The sequence below is a fragment of the Chlorocebus sabaeus genome, chromosome 5 (genome assembly GCF_047675955.1).
Source record: "Chlorocebus sabaeus isolate Y175 chromosome 5, mChlSab1.0.hap1, whole genome shotgun sequence".
Taxonomy (NCBI): domain Eukaryota; kingdom Metazoa; phylum Chordata; class Mammalia; order Primates; family Cercopithecidae; genus Chlorocebus; species Chlorocebus sabaeus.
The window spans coordinates 50139233-50163785 of record NC_132908.1 but is presented as its reverse complement, the minus strand read 5'-3'; the positions used below and the strand labels follow the sequence as shown (position 1 = coordinate 50163785).

At 35.4% G+C, this 24553-nt stretch overlaps 1 protein-coding gene across 14 annotated transcripts in view; it reads right to left on the bottom strand.

The window, feature by feature from the left end:
• CHD9 (chromodomain helicase DNA binding protein 9) overlaps positions 1-24553 on the bottom strand; it is a 274674-nt gene that overhangs the window by 43019 nt on the left and 207102 nt on the right. For all 14 annotated transcript variants that reach the window (XM_038008486.2, XM_038008481.2, XM_038008485.2 and 11 more), the window contains 5 exons: positions 21785-21895; positions 17427-17623; positions 16780-16979; positions 10790-10949; positions 10267-10356 (listed from right to left, as the gene is read on the bottom strand). In XM_038008486.2, the coding sequence (XP_037864414.2) occupies positions 10267-10356; positions 10790-10949; positions 16780-16979; positions 17427-17623; positions 21785-21895 (758 nt within the window). The remainder of the gene's footprint in view (positions 1-10266; positions 10357-10789; positions 10950-16779; positions 16980-17426; positions 17624-21784; positions 21896-24553) is intronic.

The window sequence follows — 24553 nt, the reverse complement described above, 5'->3', positions numbered from 1 at the left end:
CGCACATGAGAAAACTGAGGCCCTAAAAGGGTAAATGAACTGTTTTAGGCTGCAGAGCAAGTAATGTCTCCTCTAGACCACTATTGCTAAGAAAACCACGCTGAAAATGCCCTGTAATAGCAAATTTTTGATTCATAATTTGATTGAAACACTCAAGCGTAGGCCAAGCACAGTGGCTCATGTCTGTAATATCAACACTTTAGGAGGCAGAGGCGGGTAGATCACTTGAGCCCAGGAGTTCAAGACCAGCCTGGGCAATGTGGCAAAACCCCATCTCCACTAAAAATACAAAAAATTAGCTGGGTGTGGTGGCGCACACCTGTAGTCCCAGCTACTTGGGAGGCTGAGATGGGAAAATCTCCAGAGCCTGGGAAGTTGGGGTTACAGCAAACCAAGATCATGTTGCTGCACTCCAGCCTGGGCCATGGGAGTGAGACCCTGTCTCAAAAAACAAAAAACACTCAAATGCAGTTTCGATGTTGTAAATAAATAATACAACGCCATAAAATCACAAGACTATTAAAAAGTAAAATAATAAACCCATAATGATTTGATTTGGTAGATTGGTTGTTTTTATGAGTAACAACCACAGAACTGGCAATTTTGCAAATATAATTTTCTTATTCTTCGCTCATCACTTGAAATTATTATTTTCCCAGAAAGCTTCAGCAAGTTATATACATAACATGTCTAAAAACATGTCATCTATAGAAGGACGGAAATGTTCACTTCTTTACCACAGTGATTCAAGTCATTGTCTTCTTTAGCATAGAATACAGTTAACGTCTGACAATGATTAACAAGTATCAATTTATATACACACAAATATATATTTTTATATATACATACACAAATATGTGTATATATACACTCAGACACACACACACACATTTGCTTGTATTTGACAATGGATAGAGACTGAACAGGATAAATTACTACAAAAAGTTGAATAGTCGAGAATTTCTCTATTTGGTATTCATAAATTACCAATTTTCAAATAACCAGAGATATAAAACAATATAAATTATACAAAGTAGAATTTCGTCTGTCTTAACAAAGACCTGTAAGAAATGGGGAATTTCCTATTGACAATTAAGTTCTATGGGAAAAGTTAGATTCTAAGTTGGCTGTCTTTGGAAACTCAAATTTTTATATAAAAATAAACGAACAAATGATCAACATGTTCCTAGGACAAGAACCCAATGTGTAATCAAAATATAGGTGAGATAGAAGACACCAGTAGTGAAAAGGAAATACTTACAAATTTTATAATAAAAAAAGGAAACAAATTTACTTATTTTTCACAAATGTTTTACTAGAATTTTTAACTCAAGAAATATAAGGAAGTGGATGAAGAGATCTTTCTACAGATTCTTAAAGGAATTTGTCAGCACTCGAAATGAACACCTTATTATATCTAATTTTGCTTTAAAACAAAAGGGTCACAATTGACTTCAGTTTAGAAAAATAGAGAAAAAGGAAGAATGATTTTCTTGTGATATGGAAAAAGTTAAAAAGAAATGAGAAATACGGTTAAAAGAGATACTTATTTTTGAACAAGTTATTAAGTAGGATTAAACAAAGCATTAGCCCTGAAATATGAAGGAAAGAGGAAAGAACACTGGAAACAGAATCCCAGAGGAGAAAAAAAGTGGGTCAGATAGCTCCCTTTGCCAACCATCAGGTGGCACTCTAAGCTCAAAACATCGTGATTACCATCTGAGGTGGAAGGTTTTCCTGCTTGTAAAGAGGAGAAGGCAATCAGTATATAAAACTCATGGTTCAAATTTAAGTGCCGCATGCACATTAGGTATTGTTGATTTCTGTTTTTAAAGACTAACTTGTGTCATCTCTTGCATAAAGTTTCCTTTAACTTCCCCAGGGTAGATCATTCACTCAAAATATATTTAAACAGCATTCACTACATGCTAATAATGGCAATAATAAAGATAGTCATGCACATGCCCTTGTAAAGAGGGACATACAATATTGTGTGATGAGTGCTGTGGCAGGGTACTCTGGTTATGTGCCTAACTCAGATCTAAGAGGTCATAAAAGGCTGACTCAATGTCGGCTGAGGAGGAGGAGGGAGAGAATGGAAAAAAGGAGGAAAGAATGTTATAACAAGAATGAAAAGACCTGGAGAGAAGAGTAATTAATCATAGCACATTGGAGAAATATGGATCTAAAATTCAGAAGAGAGACATGGGGTACAGATAGGGATTTGGAAGACATAAGCATAGAAACAAAAATTGAAGCCACAAAGATGAGAACACCCAAGAAGAGTAAGTGACAAGAGAAGGCCTATGTGAAGATGCCTTGAACTTTTTTTTTTTTTTTTTAGGTACACAGTGTAAGTTTATTTTACGTATAAACTTAATAGATCCATGTGCATATTAAATCTTAACTCATCATTACCCTGCTCTTATCAACCAAGCTAATTAAACTAGCAAGTATTTTCAAAATGATAAATGGATTTATGTAAGTTTTACAATTTTTTTTTTTATTATACTTTAAGTTCTAGGGTACATGTGCATAACGTGCAGGTTTGTTACATATGTATACTTGAACTCTTTAAGAGACAGAAAACGAGCCTGAAAAGCAGCAAGCAGAAAGGTAAAAAGAAAAACCACAGGAGAATGGTACCACGGAAGCATTTTAAAAAGAAGGAAGTGGTGAACAAAGGTAAAGTAAGGTAAGCACTATGGTATATCCATTAAATTTGGCGGCAAGAATATCAGTGAACATCTGAAGTGAAGAGGTAGAAGCTGCATTGTGGTAGATTGCACAGTGAATGGGAGGGAAGAAAAAGAAGACAACGAACACCGATGCTTCTTTCTTTTCTTTCTTTTTTTTTTTTTTTGGAGACAGTGTCTCATTCTGTCACCCAGGCTGGTGTGCAGTGGTGCAATCACTGCAGCCTTGACCTCTCTAGGCTTATGTGATCCTTCCACCTCTGCCTCCAGAGTAGCTGGGACTACAGGCATACACCACCACAACCAGTCAATTTTTCTACTTTTTGTAGAAGCAGGGTTTCGTCATGTAGCCGAGGCTCATCTCAAACTCCCAGGCTCAAATGATCCACTTGCCATGGCCTTCTTAAGTGTTGGGATTACAGGACTGGTCACTGTGAACCCCCTAAAATAAGTTCGGCGGTCAAATCAAGAGAGTAATAATATGGTAGTTTGAAGATATTTTGGGTCCAAAAGCATTAAGTGTTGTGTGCACACACGTGTGTATGTGTAAGTTAAGGTGAGGGAGATGTAAACATGTTAAAATCCAAATGAGAAGGAAAAGGGAGGAAACTAATGAAAGAGGAAAAAGAAGGTACAATACAGAGAGCAGTCCCTGGGAAAGTTACAAGTGGATCAGATCCAGTCAGGCTAAGGGAAAGAAGCCAATTAGTTGACAAATATTTACTGAGTGTTTACGATGTCCCAGATTCCATACTTACCTTTAAGCAGCTTAAATTATAATAAAAGAAGACATATAAATAAATTAATGTAATTTTTAAGTAGTAGTAGGCATTATAAATGAAATAAAAGAAGGTTAAATAGTAGTGAATGACTGCTGGGCTACTTAAGCTGAGATTGGCAGGGAAGGTCTATCTAAGAAGGAAATACTTGAGTTGAGATCCAAATAATTTGAAGGGGCGGTTCTGTGGAAGACCTGGGGAAAGAATATTTGGACCAGGAAGAACAGCATAGAATGAACTTGACAGGTTGGCTAAACACAACCACCACTGTGGCTGGAGCATGGTCGGTGAGGGACACAGTGAAGAAAGTGGGTACAGAGTTATGGAAGCACTTGTAAGTCCTATGGAATTTGAATTTTACTCTAGGAGAAATGAGAAACATCTGGAGGGTGTTAAGGAGTGCCAAGACCTGATTTTCACTTTAGAAATACCACTCTGGCTGCTGTGTGAAGGACAGGCCTAGAGAGGCAAAAGTGGAGGCAACCAGACCAGTTTTATGAGGCCACTGCAAAAGTCTAACTGTGAGATCATGGTGGCTTGGACTAGGGATTTGGCAGAGGAGACAGTGAAAGGTACTGAGATTTGGCATGTATTTTGTCAAGCTAACAGGGAAGAGAGGAATCAAGAATAACAACAGAGCAGTGGGTTGTACATTTACTAGGATAGAGAAGACTTGTACATGGGAAGGAAAAGAGAAAGGACTGAAGACAGGAGATTTGGAAAAGCCAGGGGAAGTAAGATGTTAATTAGTCATTTAAGTGGAAATGTTGGGAGGCAGTTGACAGATGGCTTAAAACTCAAGAAAGAGGTCTGGGAGAAATACGTAAATTTCAGATTTACCTGTTTATAGATCATATTGGGTATGATGAAGCTGCATGAGTTCACCTAAGGAAAAAGGTAAGAGAGCTGAGGACAGAGCTCTTGGTCAATCCAGTATTTAAGAGATCCATTAGAGAAATAAGAGCTAGCAAGAGGGAATGAAAAGGAAACAGTAGTGAGAAAAAGGACAACCAGATGGGTATAGGTAACACAAATGCCCACAGAAGACAGCATCTTATGGAGGACAGAGAGTAAATTTAGAGAGTTGATCATACTGTAGGTCATTAGGGGCTGTGTTAAGAACCATTTTAGTGAGACAGTGAAGAAGAAAGATCCATTGGAATGGGTTAAAGAGAAAATGCAAGATAAAGAAGCAGAGAGAGTAAATATAGGCAACCTTTTTTGTTGTCTGAATCTTTGCTCTGCCATTTTTATCTGGGTAACTTTAGACAAATTTCTTTTTTTAAAAAAATTCTGTATTTCCATAGGTTTTTGTAGAACAGGTGGTATCTGGTTACATAAGTTCTTTAGTGGTGATTCGTGAGATTTTGGTGCACTCATCTCCCGAGCAGTATACACTGCACCCAATTTGTAGTCTTTTATCCCTCACCCCCTTCCCGCCCTTTCCCCCTGAGACCCCAAAGTGCACTGTATTTCTTATGTCTTTGCATCCTCATAGTTTAGCTCCCACTTATGAGAACATATGATGTTTGGTTTTTCCATTCCATATTGGAGAATAATAGTCTCCAATCCCATCTAGGTTGCTGCAAATGCTGTTAATCCATTCCTTTCTATGTAGTATTCCATCTCATATATATATATACACATCTCATATATATATATGTATGTATGTATATATTCCATCATATGTATATATATCACAGTTTCTTTATCCATTCGTTGATTGATGGGCATTTGGGTTGGTTCCATATTTTTTGCAATTGCAAATTGTGCTGCTATAAACACATGTGAGCAAGTATGTTTTTAATACAATGACTTCATTTCCTCTGGGTAAATACCCAGTAGTGGGATTGCTGGATCAAATGGTAGTTACACTTTTATTTCTTTAAGGAATCTCCACGTGGTTTTCTATGGTGGTTGTACTAGCTTATATTCCCCCCAGAAGTGTAGAAGTGTTTTGTTCATTACATCCATACCAACATCTATTATTTTTTGATTTTTTTGATTATGACCATTCTTGCAGCAGTAAGGCAGTATCGCATTGTGGTTTTGATTTGCATTTCCCTGATCATTAGTGATATTGAGCATTTTTTCCTATGTTTGCTGACCATTTGTATATGTTCTTTCGAGAATTATCTATTTATGTCCTTAGCCCACTTTTTGATGGAAATTTTTTTTTCTAATTTGAGTTTGTTGTGTAGATTCAGGATATTAGTCCTTTGTCAGATATATAGATTGTGAAGATTTTCTCCCACTCTGTGGGTTGTCTGTTTACTCTGCTGACTGTTCCTTTTGCCATGCAAAATCTCCTTAGTTTAACTGAGTCCCAGCTATTTATCTTTGTTTTTACTGCAATTGCTTTTGGGTCCTTAGTCATTATATCCTTGCCTAAGCCAATGTCTAGAAGGGTTTTTCCAATGTTATCTTCTAGAATTTTTATAGTTTCAGGTCTTGGATTTAAGTCCATGATCCAACTTGAGTTGATTTTTTTATAAGGTGAGAGAAGAGGATCCAGTTTCATTCTCCTACATGTGGCTTGCCAATTATCCCAGCACCATTTGTTGAATAGGGTGTTCTTTCCCCACTTTACGTTTTTGTTTGCTTTGTTGAAGATCAGTTGGCTGTCAAGTATTTGGCTTTATATCTTGGTTCTCTATTCTGTTCCATTGGTCTGTGTGCCTATTTTTATACCAGTACCATGCTGTTTTGACAACTATGGCGTGATAGTATAGCTTGAAATCAGGTAATGTGATACCTCTTGATTTGTTCTTTGGTTTAGTCTTGCTTTGTCTATGCAGGCTCTTTCTTAGTTTCATATGAATTTTATGACTGTTTTTTTCTAGTTCTGTGAAGAATGATGGTGGTATTTTGATAGGAATTGCATTGAATTTGTAGATTGCTTTTGGCAGTATGGTCATTTTCACAATATTGATTCCACCCACCCATAAGCATGGGACGTGTTTCCATTTATTTGTGTCATCTATGATTTCTTTCAGGAGTGTTTTGTAATTTTCCTTGTAGAGAGCTTTCACGTCCTTGGTTAGGTATATTCTTAAGTACCTTTTTTTTTTCTTCTTTTTTTTTTTTTTTCCGGCTATTGTAAAAGGAGTCGAGTTCTTGATTTAATTCTCAGCTTGGTCGCTACTGGTGTACAGGAGAGCTACTGATTTGTGTACATTAATTTTGTACCCTGAAACTTTGCTGAATTCTTTTATCAGTTCTAGGAGCTTTTTGGAGAAGTCTTTAGGGTTTTCTAGGTATACAATCATATCATCAGCAAACATCAACAGTTTGACGTGCTCTTTACCAATCTGAATGCCCTTTCTTTCTCTTGTCTGATTGCTCTGGCAAGGACTTCCAGTACTATGTTGATCAGAAGTGGTAAGAGTGGGCATCCTTTTCTAATTTCAGTTCTCAGAGGGAATATTTTCAACTTTCCTCCAATCCAGTATTATTGTTGGCTGTATGTTTGTTATAGATTGCTTTTATTACATTCAGGTATGTCCCTTGTATGCTGATTTTGCTGAGAGTTTTAATCATAAAAGGATGCTGGATTTTGTCAAATGCTTTGTGTTTACTGAAATGATCATGTGATTTTTGTTTTTAATTCTGCTTATGTGGTTTATCACATTTATTGACTTGCATATGTTAAACCATCTGTGGTATGTAACCCACTTGATCATCGTGGATTACCTTTTTTTGATATGTTGCTGGATTCAGTTAGCTAGTATTCTGTTAAGGATTTTTGCATCTATGTTCATCAAGGATACTGCTCTATAGTTTTCTTTTTTGGTTGTGCCCTTTCCTGCTTTTGGTATCAGGGTGATACTGGCTTTATAATATGATTTAGGGAGGATTCTCTTTTTCTCTGTCTTGTGGAAGAGTGTCAAAAGATTGGTACCAATTCTTCTTTGAATGTCTGGTAGAATTCAGCTGTTAATTCATCTGGTCCTAGGCTTTTTTTGTTGTTGTTGGTAATTTTTTTTATTTCAATCTCACTGCTTGCTCTTCATCTGTTTAGGGTATCTAACTCTTCCTGATTTAAGGTAGGATGGTTGTATCTTTCCAGAAATTCATCCATCTCCTTTAGGTTTTCTAGTTTACGTACATAAAGGTATTTGTAGTAGCCTTGAATGATCTTTTGTATTTCCATGGTGTCAGTTGTAATATCTCCTGTTTCGTTTCTAATTGAGCTGATTTGGATTTTCTCTCTTCTTTTCTTGGTTAATCTTGCTAATAAATACAGGCAACTTTTTAAAGGAGTTTGTTGTGAAGAGGATTAGGGAAATGGAGTCTGAGAATGTATATTAAGAGAGGTTTTTTTCCTTTCTTTAAGTGACTGATATTAAGGCATACATGTATGCCAGAAGAATGATGTAGTAAAGAGAGAGAGAAAAAGATCCAAGAAAGAAAAGTAAAGTCCCAGAAAGGTAAGAGTAAAGTCCTCAAAAGTTAAGAGAAACGAGTTCCATGCTGCACAAAGTTTGCCTTAGGAGGAGGGACATTTCTATTGTATCTTGAAGGAACAGGTGGACATATATGCAAGTAAAACTGAAGGTAGCTCTCATCTGATTGTGTCTACTTTTTTCCATGAAATATGTAGCAAGGTCATTATTGGAAGGTGGTAGTTGCAGCGTGGAAAGATGGTTTGAGGAGAGAGGTACAAAATGGTTCTCTTAAAGAGTAGGAATATGAATTGACTAGCCACAACAGTTAAACAGTAGATGTTTAATCTCTTTTGAAATGGGATCTATGCTCACAAATTTGAAGTCATTCAGCATGGCTTGCTTGATTTTCTCCACAAATGTTCAGCTACTTAGGTGCAGGCAAGAAGTAAATGGCTAGCTGGGATTAACCTGAGTTGAGGTTGTAACAGATATCTAGAACAGAAGGAAAGGCAGGTGAAAGGAAATAGATAAGGATTTTAGTTAGCAAGTAGAGTGCTAGACTATAGAATCTATGTTGAATAATGAGGAAAGGAGGGGCATGAAAGTGGTGATGGCTAGTGAGTAAGTGGTAAGATGTAGGGACATCCTGATGAGATTAGAGAATTATAATGAGAAGTACCCAAGTTAAGTGAGTTAGAAGGAAGGATGTCACTGTCAAAATTCTGATTAAATAAGTGCTGTTACTGGTGATAGCAAGATCAAGTGAATGACCAGGTGACTATGCAGCTGCAGTGGGGAGAACAAGAGGTAACTGTAGATAAAAGTCAAGGAAATGAGAAACCAGGGTGTTGAATGGATCACAGTTGGATATAGAAGTCAGTCACCATAAAACTTCTTTAATTGTAATAAGAGGGAAGAAGACTGAGTACAGAAAAATTAAATTTTAGATTTGGTGGCAGGAAGCTGAGGGAATTTGTTTTATGGCTTGCTTACATTTCTCTACAAAGCTGGGGGAATATCATTTGCTGAGAATGGGGGGGTTGAGTAATAGGTTTATGTAGAGTGAGCTATATAAATCAGATGCTTACAGAGAATGGAGAAGAAAATTGGGAAAGGTTACTTGTAGTATTAAGAGGCAAGATGAAACTAGAAATAGAAAATTCTAGTAGCACCTCCCTGGTATTCTATACATACACAAAAGCATTTATTACATTGCAGTATAGTTTTATCTATTTCCTCCTCACTGACACCATAAACAACTTAGGGATCAAGACTGTGTTTTGTCTTTCTATTCCTAGTGCTTCACAGTGCCTGGTGCTTAGTGAGTACTCAAAAAGTACTTCTGTTGGAATGAATGAATTGGTCATTAAATCAGTGTCTGTGTCTGGGGCTGGGTGTGGTGCTCACAACTGTAATCCCAGCACTTCGGGAGGCTGAGGCAGGTGGATCACCTGAGGTTAGGAGTTCGAGACCAGCTTAGCCAACATGGTGAAACCTCGTCTCTACTAAAAATACAAAAATTAGCCAGGTGTGATGGCACCTGTAATCCTAGCTACTCAGGGGGCTGAGGCACAAGAATCGCTTGCACCTGGGAGGTGGAGGTTGCAGTGAGTCCATATCATGCCACTGTACTCCAGACTGAGTGACAGAGTGAGACTCTGTTTCAAAATTAATAAACAAACAAACAAATAAGTAAAAAATCCGTGTCTGCTTTAATGGCATCTAGGTTAGATACCATTCTTAATATTAATACTACTATTGTTACATTGTGACTTCTAGTGACGGCCAAGATGAGAGCAATAAAAGAAAGCTAACAAATTGGCAAGAGTTAATTCCCTAAGTTTCATGGATTTTCCACCTTATAAATTTCACAGACTAAGGACCCGCCTAATATACAATATTCTGGTCATATAATTTTTGCCTCATCATGTTATTGAAAAATAAAAATAGGCTGGGCATGGTGGCTCACGCCTGTAATCCCAGCACTTTGTGGGGCCAAGGCGGGTGGATCACCTGAGGTCAGGAGTTCAAAACCAGCCTGGCCAAGATGGTGAAACCCTGCCTCTACTAAAAATACAAAAAATTAGCCGGGCGTGGTGAAGCATGCCTGTAATCCCAGCTACTCGGGTAGCTGAGGCAGGAGAATTGCTTAAACCTGGGAGGCGGAGGTTGCAGTGAGCTGAGATTGTGCCAATGCACTCCAGCCTGGGCAACAAGAGTGAAACTGTCTCAAAAAAAAATGAATAAATAAAAGAAATATATCATTTAAGCAAGGTGTGGTGGTGTGCCGATAGTGCCAGCTACTCAGGAGGCTGAGGCAGGAGGATCACTTGAACCCAGGAGCTTGAAGCTGCCTGGGCAAGACAACAAGCAAACAAAAATAATAAAAATTGTTTAACTTACCTTGCATCAACTCCATCAAATACTTTCTGACACTCACTTCCAATAACTTCTTGCTTTAGATAATACAGCATTCTCACACGAAGCAAAACCCTAAAAACAAGGGAAAATGAATCAAAAGGCATAAAGATATTAATCGTTTAAAATATTTGGCCATGCGGTTAAAATTAGGAAGGAATTTGTGTACAGATTTTAAAATAATGAAATAATTATTACTTCTGATTAAATGAATCTTATTACTACCATATATATAAAGAACTTCTCCAAAATCTTCATAATCATCATTATTTCATATCCAAGTAAGATATAATGAGCTCATTTGGAGGCCAGTTTTATTTATCTGTTGGTGAGAACAATGACACAAGAGGTATCATGATTTGCTTGAAGGATACCTTGTAAAATTAAGATTAGGATTGGCCCTAGACCATGCTGTCTCTGTACTCAAAATCAGCATGCTTAAAGATTATTAATAAATTCAGAACAGTAAACATTTGAAGAGTTGTGTTTAAAATACCCTACTACCTACTTATTACAGTGGTGTTTTATATGTTTTTTGTAGCCTTCATCTTGAAGCAGCTGCTCGGGATTATATTTTCGAAGCCATTCTGCTTTTTGTATATCAAATGAGCTTGTTTGAGTTTTTACTTTCTTCCCTTTTCGACCCCTGGGTACAGGAGCTGATAGGCCTGTTAAAATAAGAAGGACATGTAAAATTAGGAATAATTTCTATAAAAATTTGCAATTTGAAAGATTGTTTCAATGCAAGAAATTTCTGGGGACTTTCTGAGGTCTTTTCAGAGAACTTTAAAATACTAGTAACAATACTGACCCAATCACAAATCAAGATGATGGTTTTATACATATTAAAACACATTTCCCCCAAGTAACTAACAATTCTATGTCTCATATTAATTATTCTGATTTCCTTTTTGTTCCAAAACAGATTTTTTTTTACAAATGTAAAACCCAAAAGATCAAGCCTATGCCCTCTGCTTTACTTTTGCTTTCCTAGATACTAAAAGATATGTTTTGCCCTCCACTCTTGCTTTTCAAAAATGATTTAGATAGATTAGGTTAGCCACCCTGTTCAAGATAGCTAAACTCATTTTAGTTCTTTGAGTTATTTGTTGTGAAATATTTAAAAACTACAAAGAAGTACTGCCACTCTCCTCATGTTCACATATTCCATGTTTACTTAGTTTATTTATTTATTTATTTTTTTGAGACAGAGTCTCTGTTGCTCAGGCTGGAGTGCAGCCGTGTGATCTTGGCTCACTGCAACCTCTGCCTCCTGGGTTCAAGTGATTCTCCTGCCTCAGCCTCCCAAGTAGCTGGGATTACAGGCACGCGGCACCACGCCTGGCTAACTTTCATGTTGGCCAGGCTGGTCACAGACACTTCATTTTTTATTAAAGGAGGTAATACATACTTGAAGTCCCTATGTAGTCCTCTCCTATCAAATTCACTCATTCCTTCCCAGAGATTACCACTACTCTGAATTTGTTTTTCCATTCCATGCAAGTTTATACTATTATTACCTATCTTGGATAAGTATTTAGTATTTAAGTTTTCAGATATAATATTATAAATATAAGCCTGCACACCTTATTTATTACTCTGAACTTTTAAAAGCTTTATCCTGGTTGACTCATAAGGCTCTAATTCATCTATTTTTGTTTCTTGTAATAATTTATTACATAACTATACCACCTCATATCTATTAATCTTCCATATTTGAGCTGTTTTGTTTGTAATTTTTCACAATTATTAATAATGCAGTTTTGACTCCTCCTGCAATTCTTGTATCTCATTTACCTTTTCCTTGCCATTTTATATCAGGTGGGTACTCTACTACAATGGTACATAGAAGCACTATATGGATTTGTCCACTTTTCCTTATAATTTTGGCAGAGGTTCTTTTTTTTTTTTTTCCCTTTACCTTTTGAGACTATTTTAGATGTATATAAGTTCATACTTGTTATAGTTTCTTCTATGGATTCTTTTTGATTATTAGGTAGTGTCCCTTTTTTTAAAATTCCAATTGATACCTTCCATCTTAAATTCACTTTGTTCTATGTTAATGGTACTACAACATTTTGTACGGTTTAGTATTTGCATGGTATAGTTTTTACTAAATAAACTTTTAAGCTTGTTTGGTGTTTAATAATATCTCTTTAAAGTACAAAAATGTTTATTTTCCCCCATCTAACAATTTTCCTCTTTTAACATGTGAAAATATACATAGGCTGCATACATATGTTTATATATTTATTTTTACAATTTTATTGTTTATCATACCTTCCTTCTTTCTGTGTTTTGCTGGAAAGATAAATAGTTCTGTATTCCAATCTTCTCTTCCCTTGTTGGTTTGAAAACAGTACATACTTAAAAATACACATGCTTAAATTTTCCTAATGAAATCTGTAGATATTCTGTATTTCCAATTTTCTTCCTAACAAGATTTTCCCAGATTCATCATTCGATCTTCTTTTTACTTTTTCATTTCATTATTTGTTGTTACAATTTATAGGCTTCTGCTTTCACTGTTTTTACAGCACCTTATTCTTTCGAAGTCATGGTATATTTGAAGTATCTTTGAAGATATTAATGATAGTTAAAGAAAAGGTGTCCTCCTTTTTGCAATCCTTGTTTCCTTAAAGTTCATTTTAATGTTTTTTTTTTTCTTTCTTTTTCTTTTTATTTTTTGAGACAGAGTCTCGCTCTGTCACCCAGGCTGGAGTGCAGTAGCATGATCTCGGCTCACTGCAACCTCTGCCTCCTGAGTTCAAGCGATTCTCACAACTCAGCATCCCAAGTAGCTGGGATTACAGGCACGTGTCACCATGGCTGGCTACTTTTTGTATTTTTAGTAGAGACGGGGTTTCACCATTTTGGCCAGGCTGGTCTTGAACTCTTGACCTCAAGTGATCTGGCCACCTCAGCCTCCCAAAGTGCTGGGATTACAGGCGTGAGCCACCGTGCCCAGCCAATGGTTTTTTGGCTCTCTCTTTCATGTTGGAGACTTTCCTGAGATGCCTGATAATCCTTGGCTGTGTTTGCTCTTATTTAAGTGTGACAAATAAAAAAGGTGATAGGGAGACTGAAGGGATGGAGCATAGTGATTGTGGACTCACTGAAGGGTAACTGGTGGGTTTTTTTTTTTTTTTTTTTTTCCTGTCATTATCTTTAGATTTGGGGCAAGCCTTTTAGTTTTATTCCTCGAGCAATGAATCAACCAGTATGCACACAGTTATTTAATCCCTATTTAGCAGCTCCACAACTCAACTACCAGTGCAACCCAGACTTCTATTTTACTCTTTCCAGAAAAAAAAATTTTTAGTCCATTTTCGTCCTGGCTACATGGAACTGAAGAGGGTATTTAGGGCCCTTTTTAAACCGCTTTGAATGAAAGCCTCTATCCTTTCACACCCACTTCCAGAGGTTCCTGATGTCACAAATTCCTAAGACATTTGGGAAATCCGTAAAGCAAAGCAGTTTGCCTTTCCCACTGCTGACCTAAGATTCAGCTCTCTCAGGTTGGTTAAATCAGTTATCACTAATATATTTGCCTCCAGCTTCCAAAATCTTGTTGCTGTTTCCTCTCCCATTCTCTATCTATTTTTGAGAGTTTATGCTTATTTTAAAATTATAGAATACAAGTATATACAACAGTCCCATTATCCACCTTCAATAATTATCAATTCATGGCCAATTCTGTTCACCCCAATCTTTCATATTATTTTGAAGTAAATGTAAGAAATCAATCATTTCATTGATAAATATCAAAGGTATCTTTTAGCAATATCTAAAAGATATTTAGTGATATCTAAATTTAACAGAGGTATCTGTTTAGTGATAAAGCCTCCATTAAAATAACTACAATACTATTTTCAGCCCTAAGGAATGCAATAATAGCTTCTTAATATTCAGTATTCTAAAGTCTAATTAGTTAATAAAGATAATAAAACATTTACTCTGGGTTGTTTCAATCAGGATCTAAATAAAGCCCCCACAGCACTTTAGGAGGCTGAGGCAGGAGGATCACTTGAGCCCAGGAACTTGAGACACGCTTGGGCAACAAAGTGAGACTCCATCTCTTACCAAAAAAAAAAAAAAAAAAAAAAAAATTAGCCAGGTGTGATGGTACACGCCTGTACTCCCAGCTACAGGGGAGAAGGATCGCTTGAGCCCAGGAAGTTGAGGCTGCAGTGAGCCGCGTTCATGCCACAACACTCCAGCTTAGGCCACAGGAGGAGACCCTGTCCCAAAACATAAAAATAAAAATAAAGTCCCCAGACCCCACACTGCAACTGGTTGATAACTTTTCAATCTCTTTTAGGTTATAGCAGGGTTTCATTCTTGGCACTACAATATTTTGAGCAGGACAGTTCTTCATTGTGGGGGGCGGGGTGCTATCTGTGAACTCCTGGCCTCTATCCACTAGATGCCAGTAACACGCTCAAGGTTGTGACAGCCTGTGGTAGGGGTGGGATTGGGGCAGAAAATTATCTTTGGCTGAGAATCACTGGGGTAGATACCTCTCTATTCACTCCTAATCCGATAATTTATTTGTTGAGGAATCCAAGTCTTTTGTTCTGTAGAATTTATTAAGCTTAGTGCCTTACTTTTTTCTACTGGAGTTTCAAGAAAGAGTGAAATTACATTTGTGTGATTCTCCCATCTACCTCAGGTCTTCACATTAATTAAATTCATCATCTCCTATTAAAATAGGCCTACACTGGGCTGGGCGCGGTGGCTCAAGCCTGTAATCCCAGCACTTTGGGAGGCCGAGATGGGCAGATCACAAGGTCAGGAGATCAAGACCATCCTGGCTAACACAGTGAAACCCCGTCTCTACTAAAAAAATACAAAAAACTAGCCGGGCGAGGTGGCGGGCGCCTGTAGTCCCAGCTACTTAGGAGGCTGAGGCAGGAGAATGGCGTAAACCCAGGAGGCGGAGCTTGCAGTGAGCTGAGATCCGGCCACTGTACTCCAGCCCGGGCGACAGAGCGAGACTCCGTCTAAAAAAAACAAAAAACAAAAAACAAAAAACAAAAAAAAAATTGGCCTACACTGACCACCCTATCTAAAATGGGTGCTTTCTGTTGTTTTCCATCTCAATAGTTTATTTACTTCACAGTAATGACCACAATCTGTAACTCATGTACATTCTTACTATGTCTACCTGGTTAGGAGGTAAGGTTCATGAGCTCAGGGATCTTGTCTATCTTGTTTCTTCTTATCTTTTCAACACCTTGCACAAGACACACACCAGGCATTCAATAGATATTTTTTGATTAAATAGAATAATACTGTAACAAATTTAAGGGTATAGTAATTCTTTTTATTTTTTACTGAAAATTTTATGCTATAATTATTTTATATAAAAAAGAATGTTCTGTTAGCAAGGCTGAGGAGAAAAAAGTACTAGCATATATCTCTGACAGGACTGTAAATTGGCATAACCATTTTGGACAGCAAATTAAAGTATAATGAAAATTTAGGCCAGGCATGGTGGCTCATGTCTATGATCCCAGCACTTCGGGTGGCTGAGGCGGAAGGATTACTTGAGCCCAGGAGTTCAAGACCAGCCTGGTCTTGAATATATATACCAGGTCTTGAATACATATATACCAGAATATATACCAGTACCTGACTCTACAATATAAAAAATTTTTTAAAAGCCGGTGTGCTGCTACATGCCTGTGGTCCCAGCTACTCAAGAGGTTGAGGCAGAAGGATGGCTTGAGCCCAGAAGGTCGAGGCTGCATTGAGCCATGTTTGCATCACTCTAGCCTGGGGGACAGAGCAAAACCCTGTCTCAAATAATAAACAAAAATTAAAAAGTATTATGAAAATTTAAAAGGCATATCAATGTTTCTCAAACTTTAATATGTACACTAATTCCTATGGATTTTGTTAAAATGCAGATTCTTAATCAGTAAATCTGAGGCCTAAGATTCTGCATTTCTAAGAAGCTTCCAGAAGATGCTGATGCTGTTGACCCAGAGACCACATTTTAGGTAATAAAGATGCATATAAGCTATACTCTAATAATTCCATTTTTGATACCTACTTTAGTGGAAGATTTATTTTCATGCACAAGGAGGAGGGTACATGGATCTTCTCTGAAACTTGTTTTTTAATTGTCTAAAATTGAAACTACGTAAATAACCATCATTAAAGGAGATATTAAATAAATTATGCAATATCCATACTACAGAATACTAAGCAGAACTTAAAAAATCAGATAGATCTATATGAGCATAGATGGAAAGACCTCTAAGACATTTAGTTGGGTCATCAATTCGAAACAGATACGTATTTGATAATAAAATGTAAAATCCACCAAACTGATAACATTGGCATTTTCTGAAGCTGGAACTTGAATTGGGAGTGAAGGTTAAGGTTCCTTAATATTATTTGTAATGCTTCTATACTTTATAGGAGAATATGTTAAGTATTGCTTATATAACTAAAAATAAATTTTAAAAGCAAATGAAACAATGTTCTTACCCAGATGATTCTGTAGCTCTCGTGTCTGTCCATCTTCAGTTGGAGTAATGAGATCCCATATGAAACCTTTAATCTTCTCATCTCCTCGGTAGTGAACAAGGCAATATACTAAGAGGGCTCGGCAAATTATCTCTACATCGTGTTCATTTAGCTGCCTTTTGAAACGGCCATGAGATAGAATCTCTCTCCATCGGCCCCACCTGGTTAAAAAGGGTATAGTTACACTGATATTGAGTGAAGTTCTAGAGAAAAATATAACTCATAGATAAAAGACACGAAAAACTAAAAAAAAAAAAAAAATTGTCATCTTTGCTAATTAAGTCTTCCCTACCCATGCATAGAATGTAGAGGAATGGTACAGTAATTTCTAGTATATTTTATTCAATAATGGATAACATCTAATTCATATTACGGGATGTGCAAATTTAAGAACAAGAAGTTTGACTTTAGTGATACTTTGACAATTTAAATACTTAAGGATAATTTCATCATTCTGCTATTACATATATGTTAAAAATAGAAAGTGTACTTTAAAAGTAAATTTTAATGATTCTAAGAAGATAAAAAATATAGTCAAAACCAGTATATATTTTCTGTAACATTACCTACCAAACTACTTAGAGCAAACATTAAAAACAATGTTTTACCCATAAACTAGCAGGTTTTTCTCAACTCTAAAGCATTCGGTTCTTCCATAGCCATTGGAACGGTCACAGGGTCTCCGGAGTTTGGGCTTTTCATCTCCTTCACTTTCAGCTTCAGATAATTCAGCCAATTCATCTTTTGTGGCACTAAAAGGTCTTGTTTGCTTCCTAATTCTTGGAGTGTCAATAACCAAGCTGTTCTGTAAAACAGAACAGCTATTACTTGAAGGTATTTTTATGATTTTGCTTATAACAGTGTTCTACATTTTCACCTTGTACAAACAATAATTACAGAAACACAGACAAAAAGAAATTACTAACAATTTCACCAACCTATTCAGTCAACTTAGAATTTCTTATATTCCTTTAGAATTCTTGCTACCACACATGTAAAATTTTATGACATTATAGTCATAGGATAAAAAGAACTTGATATTTCACATATTAATATAACAGCATTGTAATCATAAAAATATTTTAAACTGAATTTATGCCTAATTTTTCTTTACTTAATTCATAATTTAGATTGTTCTTAATTTTTAAAATAAATAATGCCAAAGTTTATTCTAAAGACAAATTCAAAAGAAGGGAAGTATCCAGAAATGGAAATACTGGTCAAAGGTTATGAATATTTTACAGTGCTTTCCAAAAGACTTATAATAGTACACAAAACACAAGGCAGTTAATTGCATCATCCTCAGTACGTTCAGTTCAGTTTAATTCATTCAAAACAATTTAAGTTAACATACTTTTTATTTTTACTGAGAAACTTCTCTAAGCTAGGCACTATGTTATGGGCTGTGGTATAATGATGAGTAAGGCAGTTTCTACTCATAAGGAATCCAAAGTTTTAGTTACATAGACAAATGTGTCACTAAATAAATGCTATTCGGGATGAAATTTTTTATGATACAAGAGGTATCATAATCAGAGAAAATGTCACAAAGTAGTGATACTAGAAAGACTTACTAAAGAATTAAAAGTAGTTTGCCAGGCAGTCAGGGAAGAGATAGCATTACAAGCAGAGGAAAGAGCAAGGGACCTGAAATGGCATCAGATATTCAGGAAATGCTTACGTCCTAGAGCAGAAGAGGAAAAATGGTAGGAGAGAAGGCAAGGACCAGACCATAAAGGTCCTGGTATGCCATAATATGTATGGAGTACATTATATTTAAGGGGGCATATGATGTCCTATGATAGGTGATGTTAACTTTTGCCAAGTTTCTCCACTGTGAAGTTACTAGTTTTCCTTTTGGAATTAATAAGTATTTTGGAAGATAAACTTTGAAGACACATAAATATCTTGGGTCTCAAACTTTTACCCACTAATTTTAGAATTCACTGATGGAACTTATATGCTACAATTATTACTATAGTTGATTCATGGTGATTTTTCATTTCCTGCATTCCTTCTACATTTACTAAATGGCATTCTTCCATAAGAAAGAGTTATCCCTTTTCCTCTTTTTTCCCTTCCCAGTTTCCTTAAAAAAACGAAAAACAAAAAACTAATTGTATTTTTTTCTTAATTTTCAAATGTCTTTTTCCCAAAATCTTTTGAGATTTGATACATTTTTGATCAACTTATATTAGCTTTTATATAACAGAAACATTAACTTTCATATACATGTCTGCTACAGTGTCACCAGTCTGACTGCACTTTCATTTTTCCATTACATAATTCTGTCTTGTATACATATACCAATCACTTCCTTTGTAATCTCAAATTTAGAATGTTTTCCCACCCAAATATTTGTGAAAAGAAATCTAACTTCTATTTTTCATGTTTTGATTTAAAAAACACTTAAAAACTTTTTATCACAAATTAGAGTTTACTTGGTACAGAGCATAGGATTATAATGCTCCTCCCAAATGCCAATACAATATCCTAACCACCACTTATTAAATCATCTTTCTTTAGCACTATTTGTATATTTCATAAACTTATACTTTGATCTTTTTCTGTTATCTTATTCTTTGCTTTGTATCTTTGTCAGTACCATACTTTTTAAACTATTGTTTTATATTAATATATTTTATTTTTTTATATTTTTTTTTAAAGAGAGGTTCTTGATGTCACTCAGGCTGGAGTGCAATGGCACAATCACAGCTCACTGCAGCCTCAAACTCTTGGGGTCAAGCTATCCTCACACCCCAGGCTCCTTCATAGCTAGGATTACAGACATGCACAACCACGCTTAGCTAATTTTAAATTATTTTTGTAGAGAACAGGGTCTCTCGCCATGTTGCCTAGGCTGATATCAAACTCCTAGCTTCAAGCAATCCTCCTGCCTCAGCCTCCTGAAGTACTGGGATTATACAGGAATGAGCCACTGTACCCAGTTGTATTAATATAATTACATACGGTAATTTTAGTCTTTATTATACATTTTCAGAAAAGTCTTTAATTTTTTACAAAAGTATAAACTTTAAAATGTTACTGCACAAGTATTAAATGACTATATGCTTACATAAGTTTATTTACAAAATCCTTAACTCCTTAAAATAATCTACAAAGCCCTGTTGATTTGGCCCATGTCTTCAGTCTCTGACCTCACCTATTACCACCATGCTCACTAACTCTTCACATTCTGCCATAATGTATTTCTGCTTCTAGAATACACAAGCTTATTTCCACCAGTGTCTCACTGCCATTCCCTCTGCCTCAAAGCTTTTCCTGACATTACAGTGTATTGGCTCTTTCTCATCACTCCAGTTTCAGTGCAGATAATCCTTTTGCAGTGACCTCCCTTGATGACTTTACCTAGTGTAATTCTACCTCTCCAGCATTCTCTACCATCTTACTGCTTTATTTTCCTCACTCCTTAAATTATCTTATATATTTGTTTACTACTTTCTGACCCACCAGGATGTAATTACCAATGTATACTGCTGAAAAATCACAAATAGAGATCATATCGTAAGTATCATTCTGCATCTCTCTCTTTCTCTGTCTTGGAGCTGTTAGTCCACAGTAGATGGTGCATAAGAATGTCCATTCTTATTATTTTAAAATTATTTTTAATTATTGCATTAGACAGTATGAATATACCATTGCTCCCGTATAGAAAATTTAGTTTCTAAATTTTTGCTATAACAAAAAATGTTGCAATGAATATCATTGTACTATATTATCATTGTACATGTATGCTTATTGCTGTAGGACAGATTCCTAAGACTGCATTAAATATTCTTCCAATAAAAATTTAAAATTATTTTGTCTAGTTATAAGAAAAAATTGTTTAACATTCTGATTTGCATTGCATTACATCTATACATTACAATTTCTATGTTTACAAACGAACTGTTAAAATGCTTAAAATATTCCCAATAGACACATCTCCCAACCAAATTTCACTTTACAGAAATCAAATGCAGCTTTCTTTAGGTACATTCTTAAGTGTTCTATATCTTTTTTTTTCTACTGTGAAGTAGATATCCTATTGCATTATATTTTTCTACTTCTGTTAGTACTGATATTTAGGAAGGCTCAAAGGCATATTTATCTTCTATCCAGTTAATTCACTAAACTCACTTATGAACTTTTATAGTGTTTTACAGACCCCACTACTTGTTTAGGCATATGAACATACTAAATGCCAATAATATTTTTTTAATTACCTTTTCATGGTTACTTGTTTCACACAGAATTACATATATTTCCAAAATGCATTCAACAATAATAATTATGGATGGTAGTGGTGTTACCCCTAATTGTAAAGATTTACATTTTAAAAGGCTACCTATCAAAAAAGATCCAATGCATCAGTGCTTAATATAAAATTCCTTTAATCATCTAGCTGTTATTTTGATAACTGGTAAGACTCAAAAACATTGATTTCTATGCAATTATTAGACAAGTGTGTCTTAGTAAATAAGCAGTTATGCTACTATTATCAGTTCCATAAAGTCAATTTTAGCATTTTGGCTTTTTCTTAGCTCAAGAGAAGTCATAAGACAAACAGTTTTAAAAATGCCACTTTCTTGACTCTTTTTTTCTCCTTTTATTTACATTTTATTAGATCATCATGAATGGGTTCTGACACTAAGAAAACATTAAAGAGAAAATAAATGTAACCCATGATTTGAAGACATTAAAAAAATTTTTAAAACATATTATAATTTTAAGAATGTAAATTGTATCCAAAAGTTAAACTTTCCCTGTAGGATAACCCATCATGGGAGATAATAGATATTAAATTGAAGGAGTACCTCACTCAGTTCATTCTGCTACCCTACTTCAATTTATATATGCAGAAATTTATTTTAGTAACTGCATAATTGAACACCTTAAAATATTACAATACTATTGCCAAAGTATCCCAAAAGCAAGTTTATTTTAGAGGGATAAAAATACTTACTCTGCCACTGATGGCCTCTATATCTATTTCTGCCTTTTTAGCCCATTTTTGCCAGAAGTTGGGATCATCTAAAGAAATATCTGTCCGGTTTCCAGATGCCACAAAACTCGCCTGAAATACATAATGGCAGTTATAGAGGAAAAAATCTATCAAAGTACACTTAAAACATTATCTCCTCACATTTACTATGGATAGAATTTGGATTCCACATACTCATACATCAAAGGGTGTTTCAAATTCAGTGGTCTGAAACATAGCACTGCGTCTGCTTAAGGTAAAGGCTTAAGGCAAACAGGCTGAAGTTTAGGAGCAGAATTAAATTATTACTGTTGTTTAACTCTTATACTTTTGGTAAGTAAGGATTGAATCTTTCTGGTAAGGAGGCTACACAGAATGGAGGTATGGTTTCTAAAAACACTACAAGATCATTAAGAAATTAGGTAAGAGAACAAGAATTTCCAAATCTGCCTGCACTACAGAGTTAATTTTCTGGTCTATTTCCAGTTTATTTTCATCACATTTTCAGATAGATATATCTCCTAAAGGAAATATAACACAGGATATGGGAAATAAAGGAAAATAAATCATTGTCATTTTAAAAACTCTTTTCCCAAAAACACACAAAAAAGAAAAACTCTACCACAGAAACATTGCATTAACTATTGTAAAAATTTAAGAAAATATTGAGGAGCAAAAGAAGAAAATACAAGTGATTTATTTTCGTAAATACTGTGGAAATTATAAAATCTTTTAGTTGGAAGAAACTTTAAAGATAACACTTCAACTCTGTAACTTGTGGTCTAATAACCATTATTTACAACTTAAATCATTGTAAATAGGCCTCATCAAAAAATGTCATCAAAATGCTTTATAAAAGTGAAAGAAGCATTGGACATACACAATGTGAAATGTATGTCAATTTTTATAAAAATAAATAGAAGAATATGGTCGCATAAAATGATTTTCAAAGGAGAATAGAGGTAAATGGTTTTAAGATAATGCCCAATTATCAGAGATACAAACAAAAGGTAAAAATCTTAATTAAAAAAAAGTCTTGATAAAATTTAAAAGACCCAGAAAAATCTCACATTAAAAAGATAAAAGTGTTAAAAGCAAACAAGCCATTTTTTGACATTCAAAATAACTGTCAGTTTAAGCACTAGGTAATTAATACCAAGGAATTATGTTTTACTTTATTTTTAAATGTGGTAATAGTATTGTAGTTATGTTTTAAAAGTCTTTATTTTTAATGATACATATGGAAACATGTAAAGGTGGTGATATCTGGGATTTGCTTCAAAACAATATGAAAAAGTGGGAGGTGGTGATGAAACAAGTTTAGCATAAGTTGATAACTGTTGAACACTGTCTATATTTGTCGCTTAAACTTTATAAAACATCCACGGCAGGCATGGTGGTTCACACCTGTAAATCCCAACACTTTGGGAGGCCAAGGCAGGAGGATCACTTGAGCCCACGAGTTCGAGACTAGCCTGGGCAACATAGTGAGACTCCATCTCTGTAATAATTTCTTTTAAAGTTAGCCTGGTGTGGTGGTGCACACCTGTAGTCCCAGCTACTTGGGAGGCTGAGGTGGGTGGGTCACTTGACCCCAGGAGGTTGAGAGGTCAAGCTACATTGGGCCGTGATTGCACCACTGCACTCCAGGCTGGTGAGAAAACAAGAATCTGTCTTAAAAAAAAAAAAAAAAAAAAAAAGTCTAAAACACCAAAAATTAAAAGGCTAAATGCCTTTTGCTGAACTTCAGATTCTGTTCATGTTATTGCTTACCAAGTAATAAATGTATTCATTCATTCCAACTAGTATTCTTTTGAGGTTTGGCTTTTAAGATGCTTACATAAAATAAAGCAAATGTTAAATACTGTGTTTCAAAATATGCATTTTGCTGGCATATTTATTAAACAGAAATGATGGGAACAAATGTTTTAATGAATTTAAATTCCTTTTTTTTTTTTTGCTTTCTCTAAACTATAGCTTTAATATTATAAAACTACTGAAAAACTAATTTTGTTTTTTTTTGAACTGATGAATGTGATAAACTGAATAATGGTCCCCAAAGATACCTCATCCTAATCCCTGGAACCTTGTGAGTTTTGTCTTATATGCAAAAGGGACTTTGCAGATATGATTAAGTTAAGGACCTTGAAACAGAGAGATAGCTTGGATTATCCAAGTAGGCCCTAAATGTAATTATAAATATTCTTACAAGAGTGAGACAGTGGGAGATTTGACTCTAGAATAGAAAAAGGATATGACACAACAGAAGCAGAGATGGGAGTACTGTGGCCATAAGCCAAGGAATGCAGGCAGTCTTAGGAAGTGGAAGAGATAAGAAACAGATCCTCCTCTAAAGCTTCCAGAATGAACTAGCCCTACTGATACCTTGATTTTCTCCCTGTAAGACTCAAGTTAGACTTCTGACATCTAGAACTATAAAAGAAAAAGTTTGTGTTGTCTTAAGCCATGAACTTTGTGGGCTTTGTGATAATTTGTTACAGTGGCAACAGAAAATAGTATGAGACACTCTTAATGAGAAACCACATATTATAAAAACTCATATTCAACTTTTTTTTTTTTTTTTAAAAGAGAAAAGATCTCACTCTGTTGCCCAGACTGGAGTGCAGCTGTATGATCATGGCTCATTGCAGCCTCTAGCTCTTGGGCTCAAACAATCCTCCCATCTCAGCCTCTCACGCCAGCTTGCCTGGCTGATTTTTAAATTTTTTGTAGAGATGGAGTTTCACTTTG